Raw genomic sequence first — 25050 nt, 5'->3', positions numbered from 1 at the left:
CTTCCTGCAAGATTTCCAGGGCCTCAGCCCTCTTGGCTCAGCCCTGTTGGAAGGAAGTCCAACAGAGGGGCGATTTTAAACCACAACACCCTGTCGTAGCGGGCTACGATGGCCAGGGCGTTGGCCGCCTTGATGGTCGTCGCTGCAGATGAGATGACCCGTCGTCCCATCGCATCCAGTTTCCTACCCTCGCCGTCCGGAGGGGAAGTTGAAGTCGAGGCCGATGCCCCCCCCCCCCGCTTTCTTCTTGGCCGCCGCCGAGACGACCGAGTCTGGGGTAGGTTGCGCTCTAAGGCACAAGGGGGCAGCGTCGGGGACCCGGTACTTCTTCTCGTACCGGTCCCTCTTCGCAGGAGCCGTGGCAGGGTTCTTGAGGAGGGCGAGCCCCTCATCCCAGATGTCATCAAGAAGCGGTACGGCGAGGACCGTCTTTCTTTTAGCCTCGAGCCGCTGGTAAAGGAACCCCTCCTTCTTCTTTTCCTCGGGGCAGAGCTAGAAGAGCTCGGATGCCCTGGAGATCATTGCATGGAAGGATCCAATTTCATCGGGCGGGGACGCCCGGGCAGGGGGCGACGGGGGACACGTCCCGTCGTCGCCTCCGTCGTCATCCGTACCCGTCGTAGTCGTGTCCATGCCTGTATCATCCTCGTGGGTAGTGGACCGGGGGGAAGGCAGAGAAGGCCGCAGAGGCGGGAGAGGAGGCCTAGGATGCGTCGTCCTCCTCTTAGGCGGTGGGCTCGCCGAAGGTCCTGGCTCCGGATCCTCCGTCGGGTCTGGCTCAGGCTCCTCCGTTGGGGGAAAGGGCAACCTAGTCCTTATCTCCGAGTATAAGGACTGGATGGCTGACAAAATGGCCGCCGAGGTGTCCTGCGGCGCCGGAAACGACGGGCGCGAGGGCTCTTGAGGAGCCTCGTCTGCGTCACCGTTGCCCTCGTCGTCGCCCTCGTCGGGATCCCTCCCGATGGGCTGTGTCTCCTCCACGACTTGGATGAGCTCCTCTTCAGAGGTCGTGTCCGTATCCACGACGGCCACCACCCCCTCGCCCCCTTTTTCCAACGAGGACTTCGTGGGGGTCTTCTCGATGGGCCTGAAAGACGACTCCCTCCGCGGTGGCAGGGAGACTCTGGTACCTGAGGGCGCTCCACTGGTGTAGCCTCTACAGGCTGAGCCAGGGCTGCGGCGACATCCTCAATCGAGGTCCTAGCAGGTGAATCACGGCCAACGTCACCTTTTGTACACCCGGGGCCTTCACCTTCGGGAGAGGGTCCGAGCCTCGCTCCCCCTCTGCCGGAGTCTTCCAGATAGACCGGGGCCTCTCCAGAAGCTTCGCCGGGTTCTCGGACTTCCTCTTACCCGAGCCAGAGCGTTGGCTCGTGGTCGATGGCGCCGGGGAGGGTGCGCCCTGCCTGGCAGCCAAGGAGCCCGACCGTTCGGCGCTCCCGGTGCCCGCGGACTCGCAGTGCTTAGCCTTTTGTTGGGCCCCTGTCGCCGGAGCACCCTCACAGGACTTAGAAGACCGCTCGGACTTCTTCTTCTCGCCTGGCGGGCTCTTACCTTCCAGCCAGATGGCGAGACGGAGGTGGCGGTCCTTCATGGTCCGCTACGACATGTTTCCACAAAACGCGCAGTCCTTTTCCTTGTGCGTCTTGTCCTCATGGAGACAGTAGAGGCATAACGAATGCTCGTCCTCCTTGAAAACGTTCTGAAGCTGGCATCCAGGGCAGGTCCTGAATAGCTTCCCGGGCGTCAAGCTCCCTTTCTCCTGGGCCATGTCCGGGGTAGGCCTCGGAACTTCTGGAATCCTCCAAAAGTGTAACTCGACGAAATCTTCACCCTTGAGGGGCGTAGAAAACTCTGAAACAGATCCCCCGTTGATCGGAAGTAGAAACGGTGGAGCTTGAGGCTCTTTTAACCGAAAAAATGAGAAAATCTCCTGAAAAAAGCGCACAAAACGCAGCAAAAGCTCGAGAGCTAAGCACGAGGACTCCCAACACTTGAACGTGCAGTAAAAATCTGAGGATGGCTGCCAGGGGCGGGGCTTAGGGAGAGGGCAGTCATTGGCTGGGGGCAGTATGACCCAGAGACCAGTGATTGGTTACTACTGAGAAAGACAGATCAGAAACGAAACTGATAATGATTTTTTCTATACCGAGGATTCCTGGTCTGACGACGGGGGAATATTCATGAGCATGTGAATCCATGCCAGACTCCATGCTGGAGAAAGAAGGATTTCATTGTGTAAACCTAAAAAACCCAGATCCGAGGGCGGAGTGGATTTACCAGATTATAAAAAATATCATGTTGCCTTTGTTCTAAAACAAACACAGTTAAGGTTTTCTCCTAATAATATTCAATTTCCAAACTGACTACTTATGGAGAGAGTGATGGTCTCCCCTCATGTTCTCCTAGACTGCCCATGCATCAATAATAATAGATGCTTTACTAGCACTAGTATCAATATCCTCATTAAGTACTTACGTTCATACCTAATTTTGCCCCATACAAATAGCTCTCAGTTTATATCCCAGTATATCTGGATGAACCCCCTGATCAAAATCAATAGGAGAACCATCTGTTGGAGACCATGGCTATCCCTGAGCATTAGGTATATAGGACAGTTTATTCAAGGTACCCCATTAACCTTTAAAGAGTTTACAACTAACTTTCAAGTTCCAAGGTCTTTCCTCCAGAAATAGGCCTGTCTAACAAATGCTATTATGGAAAACTATGATATATTAGTTTACAATCCAAATAGCTATCAAGCTCAAGGACTACTCCATTTATCAAACCCTAATGTCACAGGGTCAGTGGTTTATGAAGTATGCTCCTCTACGTCAACAGATGAAGATCTGCTTAAATGTCAAGAAGCGTGGAATCAAGACTGCTTCCTCAACATCACACAATCTAGTTGGCCGTGAGTATGGTCCAATATTTCTAAAGTAATTGTCTCTGCTAGCCTGCTTCAGATGCTGTATTTCTTCCACCATAGGGCTTTCATAACCCCACTTATGATCTTTAAAATTGGAATATCTCAAAATGACAATTGTTGGAGTCTAAGCTCCCATGGATCATTCAAGCATATGATTATTGAATGTCTTTATGTTAATTATTGAAAAAGGATTGGGGTAAACCTTAGAAGTATCTTCCAGATACAGCTGACTATCTCTTTTGATGTTTTATTTCAGGGAACTGATTTCATCCAACCTGCTATTGATAAACAAAGGTTATCTGTTTGACTTATTTATTGCCATAGCCATTCAGACTATTACTTCAAATTGAAAAAATCTTAAAGGTGTACACTTTAAATTGTGGTGGAATTCAGTCTGTAAACTTCATAGGATGTAACAATGTAATGCAGTATCCCCCCTTGTTGCATAAACCTCTATTAAAATGGCAATCTTTCTTAGATTTTTTGAATAATGTAATACCCAGTCAAGATTAGAGAACATGGTTAAGTTTGATTAATTCTTAATCTTATATATATAATGACCCCTCCCCTGCTTGTGTCTGTGTTAGTTCTTTGTGTCTTGTGTGTCCATATGTTTATCTTACAAATACGTTATATAACAATTAGTTTTTTTTAAACTGCATTTTATGCGTTAGAATAGAACTTCTATATACATCATGTAAGGTTCTATTGTTGCTCAAATAGGTTGTCAATGAACTTATTCTAAGTGCAGCGGCTGATAAATTATTATTAGCAGAATGTCAATAGGATATTGTAGTTTGCTAGTGTGAGTAATATCCTGCTTTCACAACCATACTCGTTTTCTGCCTAGGGGTTGGTAGGTCGGGTGTTTAGTGTTCCATCATTTAGGGTCTCTTTCGCAACCTCTCCTCCACCTACACCTTCGGCTGACTCACACTCTGACAGCCCTTTCCTACCTCCATCTCTCAATCTCGAATACCCTGGATGTCCTTGCCCCTGTTAGGAGGATCCTATTGAAGCCTGCATCCTGCAACTCTTGGTACGATTCTGACTTTGCTAGCCTTAAGCGAAGTGTAGGGTGGCTGAGAGGAAGTGGAGGGTATCAGGCCCACCGTCTGACAAACTGGCCTGCCGCCCATTCCAAAGGCAATACAAACTCTGCCCTTTCTAAGAAGAGAGCATACATCCAAGTCTGCATCTCTGCGGCGTCTAACAACTCGCCCGATCTTTGTAAAATCTGCAAGGAGCTGGCCAATCCTGCTGCAGTATCCACCTCTCCTGTTCCCTCTCGGGCCCTCTGCACGGTTCTGGCATCTCATTTCACTACTAAAACTCAGGACATCCTCTCCACTCTCTCCTCTTCCTCTCTCTCTACCATTCCAGGCCCCTCTCTGGCCGTATCTCCTCTTCCTTTCTCCTCATTGTCCCTGTTCACGCCCAACAATGTTTCTAGACAAGTCTGATTTATGAAAGTCTCTTCAAAGCAGGTGCTCCCCTGCTCCTCCAGAACCATTAAGGACCACATCGACACCCTTGCTGCAGCCTTGGCCGATTTCTGCAATTACCCTTTTGCCACTGGAACCTTCCCTTCCCCCTTTAAGCACTCCCTTGTACACCCACTCCTTAAGAAGCCCTCTGCTGATCTTCCTCTCTGGCAAACTACCACCCGATCTCCATCACTCCTTTCCTGGGTAAACTCCTGGAAAAGCTGGCCATCTCCCAGCTTAATCTACATACTGAATCTGACCACCAGTCTGGCTTCAGGGCAGCCAGAAGCATTGAAACTGCTCTCCTGAATACCTGTGAAGACTTGCTCTCTAATCTTGACTCTAACCTTCCTTCTGTACTCATTCTCCTTGATCTATCCTCTGCTTTTGACACAGCCAACCGCACCATCCTGCTCAATCGTCTCTGTGACAACCTGACTATCTCTGGTCAGGCCCTAGCATGGTTGACCTCCTTTCTCTCAGATCAACTCGCCCAGGTCTAACTTGGGTCATTCCTCCCTTATATCGCTCTCTCTCTACATGTGGTGTTCCCCAGGGGGTCTAACCTTTCTCCCTATCTTTTTAACCATTACCTGGCACCTCTGGCCCACCGCATCCCTACCTTCTGTTCCGACTTTCAGTGTTATGCGGATGACACCCAGCTCTCCTTCAGGCTCCCCTCAGCCTCTTCTGCTCCTTCTCTCATACCTGACTGCTATTCAGGAATGGTGTACCTCCAACAATCTCTGCCTTAAAGGTAAGACTGAGATCCTCCTCATTAGGACACCTGCTCCCGCCTTCTCTCTCTCTCTGTCCACCCACCCTGGGCCCTCTACCTGAAGATTTCTGTGAGGCTAAGAACCCTGGTGTCATATTCCACTCCACCCTCTCCTCTCCTCACATCTCTGATGTCTCTAAGAAGTCATACTATCAGCTGCACCTCCTCAGAGGTTTTCTTCCTTTTCTCACTTTGCCCCAGAAGCTCACTGTCTCCGGAGCCCTGGTTCTCTCTAGTCTGGACTACTGCAACAGCCTCTTTCTAAATCTGCCTGCCTCTACTCTTCGCCCATTACAACTAATCCATGACAGGACTGCAAGACTTGTCCTTGGCATCAAGCCCAAGGATCATATCTCTCCAGCCCTGAAATATCTCCACTGGCTCCGTGTGGCTGCAAGAATCAAGTTCAAGACCTCCCTGCATGATCCACAAGGCTTTCTGGGGCCGGGGACCACACTACATCCAGCTTTCCCTTCCTAAGCATCTCCCTTCTCGAGTCCTCCGCTCATCCACCTCTAACTCTCTGAGGGTCAGAGGCTTCTCCAGTCAGAGAGTGGGAGGTAGATCTCTGTCTTCTCACTGCCTCTCTTAAACTTGAGCAGGACCACCTAAGGTTCCGAAAGCAACTTAAGACCTTCCTTTTTGCTTCCGCTTTGTCTCTCCCTCTTCTTTGCTGATGCCCCTGTCTGCTGCGCAAACTGGTTACCTGGCCACACACTGAATTTACGGAACTAGGCTCCTACACAACCAGTTCCCCTGGCACTGCCTCAGGGCCCCAACCAGCTGCAACCCTATAGTCCCCCGACGGCCTGCACTTATGAGCCATCTCCTGGCAGCACTTATACGTTCCTTTGCACTCCCCACCTGACTCCCTCTCCTGGCACTTCCCAACCTATCCCCACCCCTGCACTTGCGTGATCTGAATGACCAAAGGTCTAGTAAGATTGTTGTTTTGTCCTCCTTCTGTCTCCCCTTCCTTGTCTTGCCGCACTTAGAAACACTTGTGTACAGGCGCATTATAAATTACTTATATCATATCTCTTTTTGACTAGAGGAATTCCAGCCCATTCACTTTATTCTCTTCTCCAGGCTTTAATCCGACTTTACTTGGTGGCTTCCAGGTGCATTTTGGTAACTGGTTCTGCTGAAAGAGGAGTAAATACAGGCCAGAGGGAGTACTGGGAGGTATTATGTGACTGAGTTGTACCAGAAGTGACATTAATGGTACACAGGGGGTGGAGGTGGTTATGAGGGACTCCCCCAGACCCAAATCCCACTCCCTCATATGAGAGAGGCCTGGCTCTGGCTTTTGTCCTGGTATGCGTCCTGCCCCAGGGTGAGATTGTGATCCTGTTACACTAAGACTGTACAAGCATCACACAGAATATACTGTCGCTGTTTAGGCATTTCCAGACATAATAGTGGCATGCTGTAAAGCTACTATATGTTATTATTTGGGTGCTTGTTATACCAACTACCATGCTTCACATAGTTTCCCATAATATATGCCATTGTAAAATACACCCCTGTGCACAACAGAGTTGCCAGATTACCAATCGTTGATAATGAAGATCGAGAACAATTGCTGATGTTCATTTGATGCAATCAGTTAATTGTCAAAGATCACCGGTGATGCTGCACACAGTGGCTTGCACAAAATACATTCAACATATTTATTCAAGCTGGCAGACATAACATTTAAATAAGAACAACTTATTTTTATGTGCTGTGTGCGCAGTGTAAAATAAGGAACACTTCCCAGTGCTGACAGTGCAGCATTTTCTAAATGATAGCTAAAGTAAACTGAATCCTCATTATTCACAGGTATAGTCCAATACTTTGGGCTGTAAATCAGTGACCACGAGTCATAGCATGAATACAGAACTACTTGGTAATGTGCAACCTGTGAAAGCTACAGATATGTAAAAAGCGAATTGGAAATTAAAAGATGTTTTGCCATCCCAATGTCATTCCCAGCAAACAATGATACCAATACAAAAACATCCTGTCCATTCATTCCTCACGGTGCACATTAGGGAAACTGCCCTGCACCTGTAGGACCCGTTTCCCACAGTGAAATTGGAGCGGAACACATTCTTTGATTAGGAAATCAAATTTATTTCCCAAAATTCGGTGGATGAACCAATAATCTCTGCGTTATAAATTTATAGCACTGTTATTCTAATCCAGATTTGCAGAATTAAATGAAACTCATTTAAGTCTGCATTTTAATTGAATGCACATTGGCAAGAAACCCACAACCGTACATTAATAAAGGGGGTGAATATCTGTGTACATATATTATTCTGTGCAACCTTTCTCTGGTGCCAATACTTGTTTTTGATACTGGTAAAATAAAATGTTAGGGACTTGCTATTTATTAGCTGAAGTTTATTTTATATTGTGTAAATGTTAACTGACAAGAGCTTTAATATACTGGCCGACAAGTGGCATTATGGTCTTAGAGGCAGACTTGTATTATTTAGAATTAGAAACGTTGGAATTATATTTACTGGACATTATGGTTATTGAATGAGTGTGCGCTACCTCATAGAGGGATTGTCCAAGGCAGGCCAACTTTAACTGTGTAAAGAAGCCTGTGTTAATATATAGCTGATATATTGTGGTGACTTCTCCTGCATAAAGTAAGGGGATCACCTTTGGTTTTATTTTTCTTTATAATACATTCAAGTTTTGATCACAAATAGCCTGTTTATTGTCCCAGAATTGTCAGGTGGGACTGTATGCTAGGGGATGTTAGATTAGCGATTGCTACTTAGTGAAAGGATTGACATATGAACACATATTGACAATACTTCCCAGGTGAAGCCAGTTAGGAAAACAAATTAGGAAATTAGGTTAAGGTGATGGGTGAAGTTAGGACATCATTGCGAAATCCCAAGAGCAGGAATAAATTGAGAAAAAGAACGACTACATTTGTTACAAAGTGACAATGAGTCAAAACGTAGTTCAATTGCAGATCTATGAGAAGGTGTGGAGGATTTACTGATTTGGACAGTTGTGGGCCGGAAAAAGCAAAAAAGAAGGATCACCCAGTGGTCAATAAAATGATGTATTAATGTCTACATTCATGGCCTAAGTACACGGATTGAATCACCAGGTTGATACGGGTGTATGTCTGAGTTTTAATGTGAATATAATAAACATGGTAGGTTTGAGAGGAAAGCAAACAAATTAATTGATATATTTGTTGCAAACCACTGTGTGCATCATCACTGGTAACCCTTGACAATTACCCGATTGAATCAAATGAACATCAGTAAATTGTTCTCTATTTCCTTCATTATCAACTATTGGTGTCCATTGGTAATCTGGCAAATCTGATGTTGTGTACAGGGGTGTATTTTTCAATGACATATATTAATGGACACTATGTGACGCATGGTGGTTGGGAAGACAAGGGGGCAGTCCCTGAAACCCCCCCCCACGATCCACTGTGTGCAATGAACATCACGCTAGTGGTACAACCCGGTCACATAATGTCTCTAGTACTCCCTCTGGCCAGTATTTGCACCTCTTTAAGACCTACAGTTCCCAAAATGAGCCTGGCAGCCACAAAGAAAAGCCGGGCTAAAGCCAAGAGAAAAGAATACAGTGAATGCGCTTGAATTCCTCCATCAAACGGAGATGAAACACTAATCCCCTTATCTACCAACCCCTACGCAGAAAACAAACTCAGAGGGAGAAGAGACTGCAAGAGAACAGGAGAGACAAACACCAGCCCCTAACCAAATTTGGCACCAAACTCACCAGCACAGCAGAAAAAGCACAACAAAAACAAAATTCCAGATCCACAGGAAGCAGATAGACAATCAGAGACTGCAAACAAAACCGTGCTGGAAAGGGGTTTAGAGTTCTTTTTATTTATTTTTAAAGCTTTTCACCTGGATATCCCACCATCTGGGGGAAAGGCAGCAACAGATTGGTCATTAGAGTCAGGTATGGGCCAGAACCAATGGAAAAGGGTTGGGGAATACAGAATCAACAGGACCACAATATAAAATGGGAGTGAATGAAAGGCAAAGTGAGGGTTGTACAGCAAGCTCAGGCGATGTGGAGGTGGACCGAGAGACCAGGTAGAGGATGGACAGAGATGTAGGGTGCTCAAAAGTGCAGGCCAGGTATTTTGGGAGAGAGAGAGAGTGTAGTACCACTTGTAAGAAGTGTAATGTGGTTGGTGTGGATGTAAATAAATAATTGAGAAAGGAGAGAGAGGGCTTGGGAGAATTAGTGCAAGAGAGAAAGGGTGTATGGAGTGAGGGTCAAAGGTAGTGGTAAGATATATACATAAGGGGTAAGTAGAGAGGTTCTTTCTTGGCGGGTGCTGTTGTGCAGCTGAACTATGCATTGCATGCGTGAGCTCTCTGGGCTGCCTGCCGGCCCTTCAATATCCTGACCTAAATATCCTCTCTTTATGGGGAAAAAACAATATTCTGACTGTAACGAAATCTGGAGGAGAGAGAGACTCACTGCGAGTGGTCTTACCCGCGGAACGGACCTGTGTCGGTGAATGATCCTGGATGCGGGTCCCTACATTTCTGCAGAGTGGCACCATCTTAAACAACTGGACTCATGAGGAAGGAGTAGATGACAAGGCTTGAATTCCATCCTGATAGATGGTGCTTGCGCACACCACTGTTAAATAAGCCCCCTCACCTTGATCACTGAAAGTGTGAGTTGCGTCGGTGTGCCGAAGCATGTACATCTGAGCCACCGTGGTGGGTCCGGCACATGAGATGGACCATGGCGGAGTTGCCAGAGTATGTCATGCGGTGTCGCATAAGGCAGCATCAGTGAATATATGAGGTAAGGTGCAGCGGGGCAGCAGATATGCAGCCTTATATGCTGGAACTGACAAAGAACAAGGAGATCAATCACGCTCTAGGCCCGGCCATGAGGAAAGAGACCGGCCGGACCAATACCGGGTTGCCATTACTCCTCTGGCTCCTTGAACGGCTGAGAATCGCTGTCCTGTAGTTCAGTTCACACGCTCTGAATCCCCGGGGTGAACGGGGCCTGCCTGGCAACAAGGACCGAGTAGTGTGAATATTGCAGCCTGATGTGAAATGTAGTAGCCGAATCAGGCTATAACCCATACTACTGCAGTTTTTCTGGGGTCCCTGAAAAACAACCCTTTGCTAGTTCTTCATCTAAAAAATACTTCATCACTGCAGTGTCCATTGGCTACTGTCAACTGGCCCTGGACTATGAGGTACCTAAACATGGCTAAAGATAAGGTGAAAAAGATGAACCAATGCACAGTGGCTCAATCTACCCTTGCACAAGCTTCTATATATTTAGTTAGTACAAATAGCCACCAACCTCCACCTACCATTCCCGCACTTACAGATGTGCTGAAGGCCATTAATGATTTGCATCCAGGGAAGGCAAAATGCAAACCTTCCTCGTCACGATCTTCAGACAGTATCTTCCAGGATGGGGGATGCTGAGAAGAACAAGTTACTCTCTTACCTGGTAACGTTTATTCGATGGGATGGTCCGACGACGTATTCCATATCTATGACAGAAATCACCACAGATGTGCTGCTTCGGAAAATCTTTCGGCGTCTGCGTCCTGCGCCAATGACGTCGATACGCCGCCTTCGAGGACCTCCTCCGACGGCCGACGGGACTGTATATTATAAGGACGCACGACGCCCGTAGCCTCAGTTGTAGTTTTTTCCCAGAACGTGTGGCACCAGTCTTCTGCCAGTCTGACCACACAAAGCCTTGCGGAAACGTAAGCTGCAATCGCATAAGACATTCTGTAGTGGGGAAGGCAGGCAAGGAGCGATAGGGAATACGTCGTCGGACCATCCCATCGAAAGAACGTTACCAGGTAAGAGAGTAATTTGTTCTTCGAAGGGATTGGGTCCTCCGACGTTTTCCATATCTATGACAGACTCCCAAAGCAGTACCAATGCAAGGAGGTGGGAAAAGAATTTAGAATACAGAAATTTAGAATGCCCAATCAAATTGCGGAGCAAAGGACCGCCTTGCCAAAGGCCAGATCCTGCCCCCAGATGGAATCGAGGGAGTAGTGACGTACAAAAGTATGGACCGAAGCCCAGGTAGCTGCATCACAGATGTTATGAATAGGAACGCCCCTCTGTAGGGCAGTAGAGGCAGCCATACCCCTGGTAGAATGGGCCCGCAAGCCGACCGGTGGGTCCTTACCCGCCAAGCGGTAACATTCAGGAATTTCCAGAATAATCCAGCGAGACAAAGTCTGCTTAGTCACAGCTTGTCCCAAACGCTTTCCAGCTAAACCAATGAAGAGTTGATCGTCCACTCCGACCCGGGACATGCGTGAAATATAAAAGCTTAAAGCTCTCCTAGGATCGAGCCTATGGAGCCTCTCCTCTCCTTATCAGGATGCGGAGGGGGATAAAATACCGGAAGAATAACCTTCTGGCCTAAATGAAATTCCGACACTACCTTCGGAAGAAAGGAAGGACGAACTGTAAGAACAACCCTGTCCTTATGAAATACAGTGAAGGGTGGCTTGACTGAAAGTGCCTGTAACTCACTCACTCTGCGAGCAGAAGTGACCGCAACCAAAAATACAGTTTTAAGAATTAACAGTATCAAAGGGCGCGAATGCAAAGGCTCAAACGGAGCACCCATCAGAAACTTGAGGACAATGTTCAAATACCAACCGGGCACTTGGAAAGGTGATGGAGGGAACACATTAGTGAGCCCTTTTGGAAACTGAGAAATTAAAGGGGTTTTAAAATAAGAACACTCTTCAGACGAGCGCTTAAATATGGACAGCGCCGCCAGGTAACCCTTAACGGTACCCACTTGCAAGCCACTGTGGGCTAAAGAAAGCAAAAAAGACAGAACCACAGGAATGTCACATGGAAACGGATCCACATTCTTAACCCTACACCAGTCGCAGAACATTCGCCAACGGCAACGGTACAGGGACTTCGTTGCGGGCCTTCTGGCCGAAAGCAACACCTCCATCACGTCTTCAGGGAGGTCCCAATCCTTATACCTCAACCTTTCAGAAACCAAGCGAGAAGGTTGAGGGATCTGACCTCTGGATGGAGAACCTGACCCCCCTCCCGTGAGAGCAGATTGTCTCGGTAGGGAAGACGACGTGGAGGGCAGATGGACAAGTCGAGAAGGTCCGGGTACCACGTCCTCCGGGCCCATGCCGGAGCAATGAGGATCATCCGGGAACCGAACCTCCGTAACCTCTGCAGTATTTGCGGGATGACGGGGACTGGAGGAAACGCGTACAGCAGTGGGAATGACCACTCCACCACGAACGCGTCCCCTAAGGCTCCTCTTGGAGGAAATTCCCGCAAGCAGAACCTTTCGCACTTCCGGTTGACACTGGAGGCGAAGTGATCCACTTGAGGGGTCGCCCAAAGGGGGAAGATCTCCAGGAGCATCTCCTGAGTCAACTCCCACTCGTGAGAGATCGCGCTCTGCCTGCTCAGAGCGTCCGCCGTCTCGTTTTCGTCTCCAGCCAGATGAACTGCCGAGATCGAAACTTCCTGCTGGATTGCCGAGAACCAGAGCTCCATCGCCTCCCTGCACAACGGGAGTGACCCTGCCCCCCCTTTTTTTGTTGAGGTAGTGCATGGCCACTGTATTGTCCATCATAATCGGGACATTCTTCCCCCGCACAGTCGGCAGAAAAGCCTTCAGGGCTAGCCTGACGGCCCTCAGCTCCAACAGATTGATATGGAGTCTGGACTCCGATGGAGACCAACGACCGCTGACTGTCAACTCGTTGGCATGAGCTCCCCATCCCGTGAGGGATGCGTCCGTCACAATCGTCACCTCCGGCCAGGGTAGCCAAAATGGAGCCCCCTTCATCAGATTGCCTTCGACGGCCCACCACAGAAGGTCCTGGGCGACCGAGGACGGCACCTAAACAGGGCCCGACATCCTGCCGGAGGACTGAGACCACTGGAGCTTGAGTGCCCATTGCGAAGATCTCATCCGCAACCTGGCCTCTGGCACCAGAAGAATGCAGGATGCCATGAGGCCGAGCAATCTCAAGAACTCGAACGCTGGGCAAGCTGAAACTTGTGCACCATCTGCTGAATGTGATGAGCCCTCACCTGGGGAGGAAAACACTGCCCCAGGGACGTGTCGAGCACTGCTCCGATGTACTGAAGCCTCTGAGTTGGCGTCAAGTGGGACTTCTTTAAGTTGAGGGAGAAGCCCAGCTTGTGGAGGGAGTGACAGGTGACGGACAGATGATCCAGGACTTGCTCGGGAGAGCACACCCTGATCAACCAATCGTCCAGGTAGAGGTAGACGTGAATCCCCCCTTTCCTGAGATGCGCTGCCACCACGACCATGAGCTTGGTGAAAATCCTCGGGGCGGAGGTCAATCCGAACGGCAGGACCTGAAACTGAAAGCGCGAGTCACCAACCGCAAACCTCAGGTATTTCTTGTGCTTCGGATGGATCGGCACATGAAAATAAGTGTCCTTGAGGTTGAGAGACACCAACCAGTCCTGATGTTGAAGGGCCTGGAGTACTCGAGAGAGAATAACCATCTTGAACTTCTCCTTCCTGAGGAGTTGGTTCAAACCGCGCAAGTCCATGATGGGTCTCAATCCCCCATCTTTCTTGGAAATCAAAAAATAAGGGGAATACCATCCCTTGTTCCTCTCCGCTACAGGCACCAGTTCTATGTGCCTTTCTCCAGCAGGGATTGAATTTCCTGCGCAAGGAGCGGATCCGGACACTTCAAAGAGAGATTCCCTGGTGGTTTGTCATGAGGCCTCTGCCGGAAAGGAAGACAGTAGCCGTGGGCTATGATCTCCAGAACCCACACATCTGAAGCAATGGTGCGCCACTCTACAAGATGCTGCGCCAGCCTTCCCCCAACCGGCGAACCATGGGACATGGCCTCATGACTGAGCTGAAGCGGTTGCGGCGTTACCTGAGGGCAAAGAGGCAACTGCCCGAATGGCCTTGGCACCTCGAGTACCTTGTTTTCCACCTCTGGCACTCGTATGGTAGCCCCTTTGACTGGCAGCTCCTCTCGCTTTACCAAAGGATGAGTAATAACAAAAGGAACCTCCCCTCCATTGCTGTCCCCTAGGACGAAAAGGCGCAGGTTGGCGAACTGCAGCGCCCAACGACTTCGCTGCAGCTTTGGAGGTCTGCAACCTCTCAAGGCTCTCGTCAGCCTTGCTGCCAAAAAGATGTTCCCCGTCAAAGGGCATGTAGAGGAGCCGGGCCTGCACATCAGGAGCAAACCCCGACTTCTGCACCCACGCAAACCTGCGTATTACGGTGCTCACCGCCATGGACCGGCTGACGCAATCTGCCATGTCCAAATCCGACTGAACAGCCTCACACATGGCATCCTTGCCATCCTGGACCATAGCAAGAAAACCATCCCGTTCGTCCACTTCGGGAATACGTTCAGCCGCTAAGGAAACACAGTTCCACAGAGTGTGCGTGAAACGTGACAAGGCACATACGGAGTTGGCCGCCTAAAGTGCCATACCCCCTGAAGAAAACAATTTCTTTGCCGAACCGACAAAACGCTTGTCGTCCCCATCAGGAGGGATGGTAGGATACGACGCCTGCTTTGCCAGGGCCGTAGGTGCCTGCACCACCAAACTCTCCGGAGTGGGGTGCTTGGCCAAGTAGCAGGGGTCGCTACTGGCTGGGCGGTATTTTCGCGGCAAAGACTTGCCCACTGCCCGGAGACTCTCCGGACCAGTCCAAGCCGCCGCCACCCTCCTCTGAAGAGCCATATGTAACGGCAGTACCGGGTCAGTTGGTGGACCTTGGTCGAGGATATCTGTATGGTCATCCTGAAGAAAATCCCCTGGGGGAGCAGACCACCCCAAGTACTCGGTGACCCTAGATATAAGGCGCCAGTACGAGGAGTCGGCATGAGTGCCAGGCTCAGGCCTTCAAAACTCCACCTCCGGAGAGGTGTCCAGACCACTGGCGTCGTGCAGTGACTGACACAGGTCCTCAATTTGGCTATGGCCCAAGAGAATCTCGTCTGGCACCGTATCAGGAACCATGCCATCATCAGAGCCCTCATCCACCTCCAAAATGTACTCAAGATGGCGAAAAGAGGGCACAGAATGGGGAACAAAGCCATGCTTGACCTTGGCCAGAGCCTTTCTAGGGGTTCCACCGTGCCCTGGGGTAGCCTCGTCGAAACAGCCTCGAAAGGCGTTGAGGGCGTCGAGTGAATCGGCTTTGACGCGGAACATGGCATCAACGGCATCGACACAGGCCTCGAGGGCGGAGCACCCAGCGTGTCCCTCGACATCCTGGGCGCCGATGGTGTCGACGACTTCCTCGGAGGCAGAGCCTCGAGAGAGTCCCTCGACGACCTCGGCGCCACAGGTGTCGACGTCTTCCTCGAAGACATCACAGGCTCACACGTCCTTGAGCGTGTCGAGGACCGGGACCTGGAACGGGCATGGCGAGAACAATTTCCCTTGTCCGAGCGGGACCTTTCCCGCGAATCGTGCCTGAAGGCGTACGAGCGGTGTCTCTCGACCGATCACGACCGACCCCACTCGGAGGCGCGGACGGACAAGAGCCCTGCGATTCGAGAATCGCTAGCATTTTCTTACCGAAGGAAGCGCATTCCTCCGGCGTCGCATGCTCGGTGGGATAAGCGACCCGCCGATGGGCAGAGTCCTCGGATGAGGACGGGGAAGGCAACCGATGACGGCGCTTCCGGGAGTGCCTCGAAGAGGCAGAGGAGTGGCCGGACCTACTCCGGGACCGAGACCCACTGGACTTCCAACGACGATGCGGAGAGTCCCACCTCGAATCGTCTGTCGAAAGCCCCGCAGACCTCGACTTCCGTGGCTTGAACACCTTACCTACCGACAGTTTCTTCTTGCGCTCCCGCAAGGCTTTGGACGTAAGCGACTGGCAGTCGACACAATCATCCGTGTCATGGGCCTCCCTGAGGCACCAGAGGCAGGCGTTGTGCAAGTCTGTCACCAACATCTTGGACCCGCAGTCCCCGCACTTCTTGAAGCCCGGACACGGGGTGGAAGACAAGGTAGACATCACGAAGGATAACTTCACAAACGAACAGGTTCGAAGAACCGATAAAGAACAGAAACTCCAAAGAGCCGAGGCGCGCCGAGATCTCCTAAGCGAACACGTTCGCGGAAAATACGGAACTGAGGCTACGGGCGTCGTGCGTCCTACTTATAACATCCAGTGACGTCGGCCGTCGGAGGAGGTCCTCGAGGGCGGCGTATCGACATCATCGACGCAGGACGGAGAAAGATTTTCCGAAGCAGCACAGCTGTGGTGATTAGATATGGAATACGTCGGAGGACCCAATCCCCTCGAAGTTTATCTACTGAATCCAAAGACACCCTCCTCGCACTTGAATTGCAAGTAATTGACATGTCAAGAAAGGTAAAAATGCTAGATGAAAAAATTGAGGAAACCTACGATAGATCCTGTATGAGCAACATCTGAATACTGGGACACCCTGAAAAATCGCATAGACCCAGCATGGCGCTGTTTCTTGAAGGCGAGAGGGCTCTTGAATTTCTTCTCCATAGAACGGGCCCACCGAAAACCATCAGGCCCACAAATACACGGTGCCCTACCGAATACTGTTGTAACCAACCTACTGAAGTATCAGAACCACAATGTGGTTCTGCATATACCCTGCAACAAGGGTCCCATAACACACAAAGGAACAAAGATTGCTTCTCCCCTGCGCCCCACCCCCACCCGGATTATGCCAGAGCAGTCCAGAAGCGCTTTAGTCATTTGACTCAATAAAAAAGAAATTGCTGTCCCTTTAAGTGAAATATGCCCTCTTCTTTCCAGCACAACTTAAGGTCTATCTGAACGGGAAATCCATAAAGCATGTTGGAGATAAAAAAAACTCAAACCTGAAACAAGGTTAGGCTCAAATGGGAAACGTAACTTGAACAGATGTCTTTTAGAGAAATTGCTCGGCATACTGAAGAAAGTTATAGAGGCAAGTTTGAGTCTAGATGCAGTCTACACTGAAACACAATAAAATTAAAGCTGTATTGGATTCCCAGAAAACTTCAAAAATGTAAGAATGTCAACCAGCGATAATTGCTGGCATTGTGACAGTACAAAAGCAGACTATGGCAATAGGCGCTATACAAATTCAATATAATATAACTTATAATTATTCTGAAATGATTTAAAGAGTGCATTACGTAATAAATAATGGGTTGTATCACAACCCACCAAGCCATCCTTTCCATCCCCTCTTACTCTCTCTTGATTAAGATGTAAGATTTCAGTGGTATGGTAATGTTTTCTTTTTAAGACAAGTAGCAAACGGTGAAGGCTTGTAGTGGATTTTTTAGTTTAAAAGCATAATAAAAGATACAAAAATGTAAAGACCTAGGCTTTCAGTGTTTTACGTCGCCAAATGATCGGGAACACAGACAATAACCAAGCAAAGTCTCACCCTTACAACGATGATGTTGTTATCTGGTAAGTGTAGGACAGGAAAAGATAAAAGTGTGCACCTAAGCAAGGAGACAGTAAAGAGAAGCATAGAACTGCTTTACATATGATGAGGGCAAAGTACTGTCTATTGCCTATAAAGTGTGTATGCTAGGTTTGCTTTTCAGGAGTACTCATATTTATTGTATATGTCAATGACTTTAAGAAAAGGTTATAGACGTTGGAGGTGAACACACCGACTGTGCTTTTAGCAAAGAGTGGGAAAGCCTTGCAAATCTTCATTTTAGGACCCAGAAGATTTTGTATGAGCTGCACCTCATCTAAAATGGCATTATAATCTACAGTTTTGATTATGAAAAAGGTAAGCCCCTAAGTAGGAAGTTTGTTATTTTAACAGGGGCATCAGAAATTGTTGAAGCCCAAAGCTTTCTTCAACCCTGCTGTGGTTAACACAAATGCAAAAGGTGAAACTAAAGACCACATAAATCAACAGGTTCCCAATTACTTAAGAGTAACAAATCATATATATGGGGAGGGTGTGGCAGGGGAATCAAGGATAAAGCCAACTTGATGTATTTTAGGGCTCAATAGCTGCAAACACTGTAGCAGTATGGGGCAATTACATTTTAGAAACGCTACACCCTCTGAAATTAAAGAAATATAAATGTATATTCTATTTTAGTACAAAATAAAGAAATCATGATGTACTGAATCCTCAGGGCAATAAATGACAAGCATCGCCATATATCTAAGGCAGTTGATCTGAGGCCCTCCAGAATTCTCAACAGCAGGTAGGCAATCACAGGTCAAGTTTTACCTATTATTTGTGCAACTCCGCTTTCCACATCAGCAGAGGAACAAAAGGCTTGTTTGTGAATCTGTGGAGTATAGACACCTTTTCATTATACCCACTTCACCCTTCAAGCTAAGACATCTTCCCCAAAGACAAGCTGTTGAATAGATTGTGAAGTAGTATTACCCATGGGTGGTGATATGATGGTTAATCTAAGCAATAAGATTCCTTAAAGATGATGTCATTAAAATGCACACTGGTACCTCAATCCAATCAGGAAGTGATGCCATTTTGCCCACTAGAATCAATGGTATAGATGGCTATTTTAAAAACTCCATTAGGAGATCCTTTTTAATGAGTAATTCCTTATTTTGAGAAACTCGATTTATCAAGGTAAAATAATAGTAAACCACGTCTCTAATGCAGAGGTGATCAAATTTGTTTGATGCACAGACACGTATCAGACACTCTGTGCTTTACCCTTCTTTGAGAAGGTTGACAAGCTCATCCCTACCTGATTGAAAATGAAAGAATGGATTTACCCTGGAATGCTGGAGGGGATGCCCAAAGGACCAACTAAATTGCCATCAACTCCCAAATTACAATATGACAGAGCATACACTTAAGGGTCGAGAAGTCTTTCCAGCAGGATCCCCATTGCTTCAGCGATGTGTTTGCCATCATGAGCTGCTGGGCAGAAGGAAATGAAAGGCTTCTCTGTTTTAATCACCATTTGAAGAAGGTCACTGTTGGTGAGCCGGCTATCGTCTCTACTCAGAGCCCCAGGGTCTGTCCCAGTGTCCTTGAAGGCACCCCTGCAATTAATTCAAATGAATGCAAGAGTGCAAGCCAAAACAATGCATGAGAACATCAACCCCAGAAAATATGTCGCAGACCAGAACAGAGGGCCTGCTACCAGAAATGCCTGGATCTTTTCAACACAAGTCATACAGCTCAAGGGAAGACGAGAAGCAAACCATGGGAAGAAAACACTAGAAAACGTAAATACAACAGGTAACTGAATAGACATAAGATCGACTACAGTAGATAAAAGACCTGAGAAGGTGTACATCATCCAGCAAGATGGGGAAATGGCTATACTGCCCTGGGTGACTATGGTAAAACCACGGCAAACTGTGTGTGCCCATGAACTTAGAAATGGGGATAGCTAAGGATGCAATCTGGTAAAATCTGGGATTCAGGTAGGTTCTTTGAATACATTATGTAAGGGAGCATTGACTATGAATTGAGCTTACATATTTAAGATGCTTTATCACAGAGAAAACATAAGGATGATGCACAGAAACTGGCACGTATTCAATCGCAGTGCACTGAATACTTTCCCAGAATGTCCTTGAATCAAAGTCAGAATATTATTAATGACCAAGATGTACGGTATAAAATCCATCATTTATGTAATGGGTCACACTTGCCTCACCTTGCACCTCCCAACCTCCATCAGACTCCAAGAACATGTCTTCCTCACTACACTTACCTAATCTGTTTGATGAACACTATGAGATAGGTACCAGAAGTGCATGAGTGCTTCTCAAATTACTGGTTGCCTTCATTAAATGTGTTATTGCAGTTGACTATAGGACAGAAAACAAGGCCGAATTTAAACAGTGAGCAAAATATATGACCTGCAGTATTTCCTTGATACCCAATATGATATTGCAGGAGATATAATTCTGCTGAGAATGCCAGGAATTCCCAGCTTGATTGTCAAATGTTAAAGAAGTTGTTGCTTTTTTAAACTGTTTGTGTGAAAAAGACTAAAATAAGGGTGATGTGAGGACTGGATGACACAGGATTAACCTTTGACTTGTAAGACCTTGGTACCTGTGTTCTATTGGACTGCCGGCATGGACTGTTAACCTACCACTGGATACCAGGAAGGAGCCATTGTTAGCGGACAGAAGAGTGGCAACTGACAGGACCAATGACAGTTCTGACAGCCAAACTGACAGTTGGTGACTGCAGGGAGAAGGTAACGGGAGATTTACAGAGCAGACATAGCCCTGTAACAAATGTTCAAACATGTCCCAAGACTAGGACTCCCACATGCTCCAGCACAACAAGGTTCATGGGGCTCCCTCAGATGTGGTTGAGGCACCAACATACAATTACACACTAGTTGAACTTGGTGGCTTCCATCTTTCTGAAGTGAACTAACTATGGGCTAGTCAAATTAAGGTTCCTGGCGGGACCGTGGTACAATAGAGCTATGGGTATTGTCTTGACAGACTGACTGGTACAATGTCCGAAGTAACAGTGCACATAAACAACAAAGAGGTGAGAGTCCATTAGCCCATCATTTTTGCAGCACCACAAACAGTGAGGTGCAACCCTCCCCCCAACCACAAGGGGCTTTTTAATGCAGAGTGGGTGTGTGAAGACAAACTGATTTGTCAAAAACCCTTCAAGGGAAAAAAAGCCTTTCATTTTCTGTGGATTAGTAATCCTGAGGTCATCACCTTTTGTACAGTCCAGTAAACCAGTTGTCCAAGCAACACCCTCCTCTGAGGGAACATGTGAGGGTAGGTTTAAGGTCCAGTGACCCATCAGTCAAATCAGGCCCAACACAGTCCTGAACAGTTGTGCGATCTGGAATAATAGACACCCCTTGGGCGTCCTCACTTGAGTAGTTACCTAGCACCTCTAAACATATTGGCTGAGTGCTGCTGTGCTAAATATGTATTAGAATGGTGCCCTCCATTTTCCCACCCATGACAACCAGCGGGGTGGTAGGTGCTTTGGGCTTGTAAAACCTCGGATGAATGTGTAGAGCTTAAAGTGATTTGGCTCCATAGTCAATGATTTAAGCTGAAGCCTGCGTAATAAATTATTACTGACATGTATAAAACAGTGCGTCATTTTTCTGTGTGTTTGTTCATTACTGATACTTTCACAATGTCACTATATAGTTTGCGGGAGGGAGTGAGATAACTTGACGTCACTGTATTGGGCTTCCTTCCCCTTTGGTAGCTGGAATAACTACTTGAATACATTCAGGCAGATCAGCACTGGAAGGAGGGGAGATGGTTAAAATATCATGTGGATTATGCCTTACCACTCGATTAATTACCAGGTGGTAGTGCCATCACTCTCCTGCCTGTGAGAATAATTTTAGAATCATAAAGGGAGTGACAAAGATGTTTTCACCTTTGGCTCTCCAGACGTTTTTGAGTATAATTATCAACTCTAGCCAGCATACTCAATGGTGAGGGATCATCGGAGTCAAAATCCAAAACCTCTATTGAGCTGCAGGTTGCAGACCCCCCATTCTAGAACAATCTTCTTAAGCCCCTAGTTCTGATCACCATCATTAAGATTTATGGTGTATCTCACTGATTTGCACTTTGCAGAGAACAAAACGTTTCTAAAGTGAACACCCATGTGAAATTAAGTGCATGTCAACACAGCTCAAAATCTTAATATCTTACAAAATAGACATCCAATTCAGCTAGTATGGAAAATGTAAAGCCATCTTCTTCATTGCAACACTACTACCAATAGATATTCGTAAATAAACTAGATTAAATATTTCGGCAGTCAACTGCTGTTTTTAATTGACAAACACATTGGGGTAGTATTAAGATGCAGGTAAGCAGGTTCAACACTGAGTGAGCAAGTACTCCTAAAACCTGTAGCTTTATTGTTACAGCACGTAAAGGCTCCACTTTTTAAGCAGATTACGCAGAGCACAACCAACCCATACTCTGTCATACACAATTTAGCACATTCAGATAACATCCAAGCATCGTCACTCATTCGAAAACATTCTAACAACCATGCATTGAGTATAAGTAGGACAAAGATATCAGACAAGTCGTTGATGCAGCTCACCAATTCCAAGACCCAGCAGGTGGCATATAACATGCACTGGTTGAAAAACTACAGCTGCAGGTAGGAAAATACAGATTGTCTGAAATGGCAATCCCATATTGCCTCCAAAAAATGCAAGTTTATAGCTTTCTAAAAATTCCAATACAATACCCACCATTAAGGGTGCAGATGAGGACAAATAAAAAAAGCCTTAATATAAATGATAATAGTATCTTTGAAAAACCTTTGTGATTATTTACCTCTTCACCGCTCATACTCTCTTTCTCAGACATCTTTTGTGCATATTCACTCTGTAGTTTCTCCAGTTGTGTTTGAAGATCTGTCACCTTTGCTGTCATTTCTTCCTCTCGAGCCTTCAGAACCAAAATATAAAATCAAAATCTTACATAAAACGCTACAGGAATTGACCAACTAAGAGATTAAAGCACAACAATCAAAAGTAATGTAATGCCTTTAAGCAGAATGCATCCATTAAAATAATGCATGCAGCACTCTGAATGAAGTCTGCAAGATGGATAAAACAGACCTTCTTGATGGTCAATACAGTTACTGTAAGGAAGGCACAGTATCAACAGCAAGACAGACACAAGCGATCACAGTTCAAGGGTGTTTACTGAACTTCAACAAAGGTGTGATAACGCCTATCTAATCCTAAATCTACAGATGTGAGCAAGCTACGACCATCAAAAAATAATAATGCAGTCCTAGTGGAGTCTCGTCAAAATAAAAGGGCCTATACTAAAAATAAATATTGCCAATCCTTAACACTAAATACAAATATTGTGGTGTAGTGTTCATGAAAAAGAAAGAAGTATTCACAAAATGATATGTCAGGATGTTCAGGCCGTCGGCTTCCCTTCTCCAGCAGTTGAAGACAGTTCACTCGAACAAAGCACACACTCTGGCTTCTTCGGCACAAGGATACAGGTCCACTACCAGCATCAGCACCTTCTGTGCCCAAGTCTCTTTACTAATCAAAGTCTCTTGATTTAGAGGGTCTGATGTATCAAAAAAAAAAGAAAGTTCTTCTCCTTTCACAAGTATTCCATTCCAGTGATTCACTCTTCACCATGGATCCCCCTCAGCCAGGCTCAGATCCCTTTTTACAATGCCTGTTACTTTGGATCCCCCTCTTCCGGGCTCACATCCCCCTTTACAATGTTCAGAGAATATTCTTCCTCAGTGACTCACTGTTCACCCCGGATCCCCCTCAGTCGGACTCAGATCCTTCCTCTTCACACAATTAGTCTCCCTCAGCCGAGCTCAGACCAATTTCGGTTTGCATAAAACTATCGAAGACTTTCGAATGTGCACAGGGTTTAGCTTGACCCGTTGCAGGACCACTTCGATCTCAAAATTCACTTCTCACAATTGCCAACCAGTTGCATACCTAAAAGAGACCTTTGAATGAGCACCCACGTGGTGCCGCACCACTCTGCCTATGATATCTTTCTGGGCCTCCAAGGTTCAATCACCCCTCTGGGTTTCAATTATATTTGCATCACTCGTCACATACATTTCAAACACTCCTCCCCGCCTTGGTTATCGACACGGGAGAGCCCCGGGTATGTCCGACACACAATGCAGGTTTCTTCAGCTTTATCCCAGGTCTTAGGTTTCTCAGTTCCCAACGTTCATGAAAGTAACGGTCTGAAAATGGTAAGGGCACTTTCTGGTCTTGCCGTCTTTCTCCTCATATTAAACTGCCATGTTGGAACTGCTGCTTCCTTGTGTGCTTGGCCTCTTTCGGAGTGTGCCTTCGTGGGACATGTGATGGAAGTCAGGTGGGTGTGATGATCTGTAATTGCCAGACCATTGCATTGGGACATGTCAGGTGTGCGGCTCTGGTGTTAGTCCGTTTCCGCTCAAGGTGAGCTATCAGTTAGAAAGTGTTTGTGACGGGAAGGGGGTTGGAGGTTGAGTTCTTAAGGGGTTACAGGGAAGGGGATACCATGTCTCACCATCTGGTGTCCCACTCCCACTCCCCAAAGACCCCTCATCCAGGTGATCATCCTGCAATGGTCCACCCCCAGGAACTGGATCCAAAAGCGATGGCTGCGCCCTGGTCACCTGGATGATAGATCCCCGGGGGGACTAGTGGGCGAGACATCTTCAGGTTTCTCACATTACATAGGGATTAGACTTTAAGCCTAATATCACTTCATTAACTGTGTTGGGGTAGATTGTTTCACCGAATTAAAAAACAGATCATCAAAATCATCTGAACGGGACTTGTCTGCACGGATCTATGTGATTATTGCGACCACTATTATTACGACGGCCGAAAATGCCGACTTTTTAATTTTATTTAAATCCCCCTTACACCACCTACATATGCAGGGAAGACCCCACACTCCCCCCATATTACCATCATATTACATACCATACATATATATATATATATATATATATATATATATATATTGTAAGGGGGGGGTCTAAAAAAAAATAAAGTTAGCATTTTTGGCCGTCGTAATTGCAAGGGTGACATTTTGGGCCATTACTGTCTGCACTTCCTACAAACACTCCTGTCAACATTGCTTTAAAAACCTTATTAATTTGTGTTTGAACAATTTAAAACCTGAGACATGCTTCAACAAAAATCATCTTTGCAGAGATATACAGGCCTGGCTATGGTTCTAGAGAATATTATGAAATACATGATAAATGAATGAATAATTCCTGTTTTTATGCAGCGCTTACTATTGCAGATTGATGTTTACCACTGAAGTGACCGGTTCTAATATTATCCACTTCA

General features: G+C 47.0%; 1 protein-coding gene across 3 annotated transcripts in view; it reads right to left on the bottom strand.

The window, feature by feature from the left end:
- Nucleotides 1-25050, bottom strand: part of GOLGA4 (golgin A4) — a 2156782-nt gene that overhangs the window by 419199 nt on the left and 1712533 nt on the right. For all 3 annotated transcript variants that reach the window (XM_069613207.1, XM_069613208.1, XM_069613209.1), the window contains one exon: nucleotides 22532-22645. In XM_069613207.1, coding sequence (XP_069469308.1) covers nucleotides 22532-22645 — 114 coding nt within the window. The remainder of the gene's footprint in view (nucleotides 1-22531; nucleotides 22646-25050) is intronic.

The sequence above is a fragment of the Ambystoma mexicanum genome, chromosome 5p (genome assembly GCF_040938575.1).
Source record: "Ambystoma mexicanum isolate Mex_15411 chromosome 5p, UKY_AmexF1_1, whole genome shotgun sequence".
Taxonomy (NCBI): domain Eukaryota; kingdom Metazoa; phylum Chordata; class Amphibia; order Caudata; family Ambystomatidae; genus Ambystoma; species Ambystoma mexicanum.
This window is presented reverse-complemented; position numbering and strand designations above follow the sequence as displayed.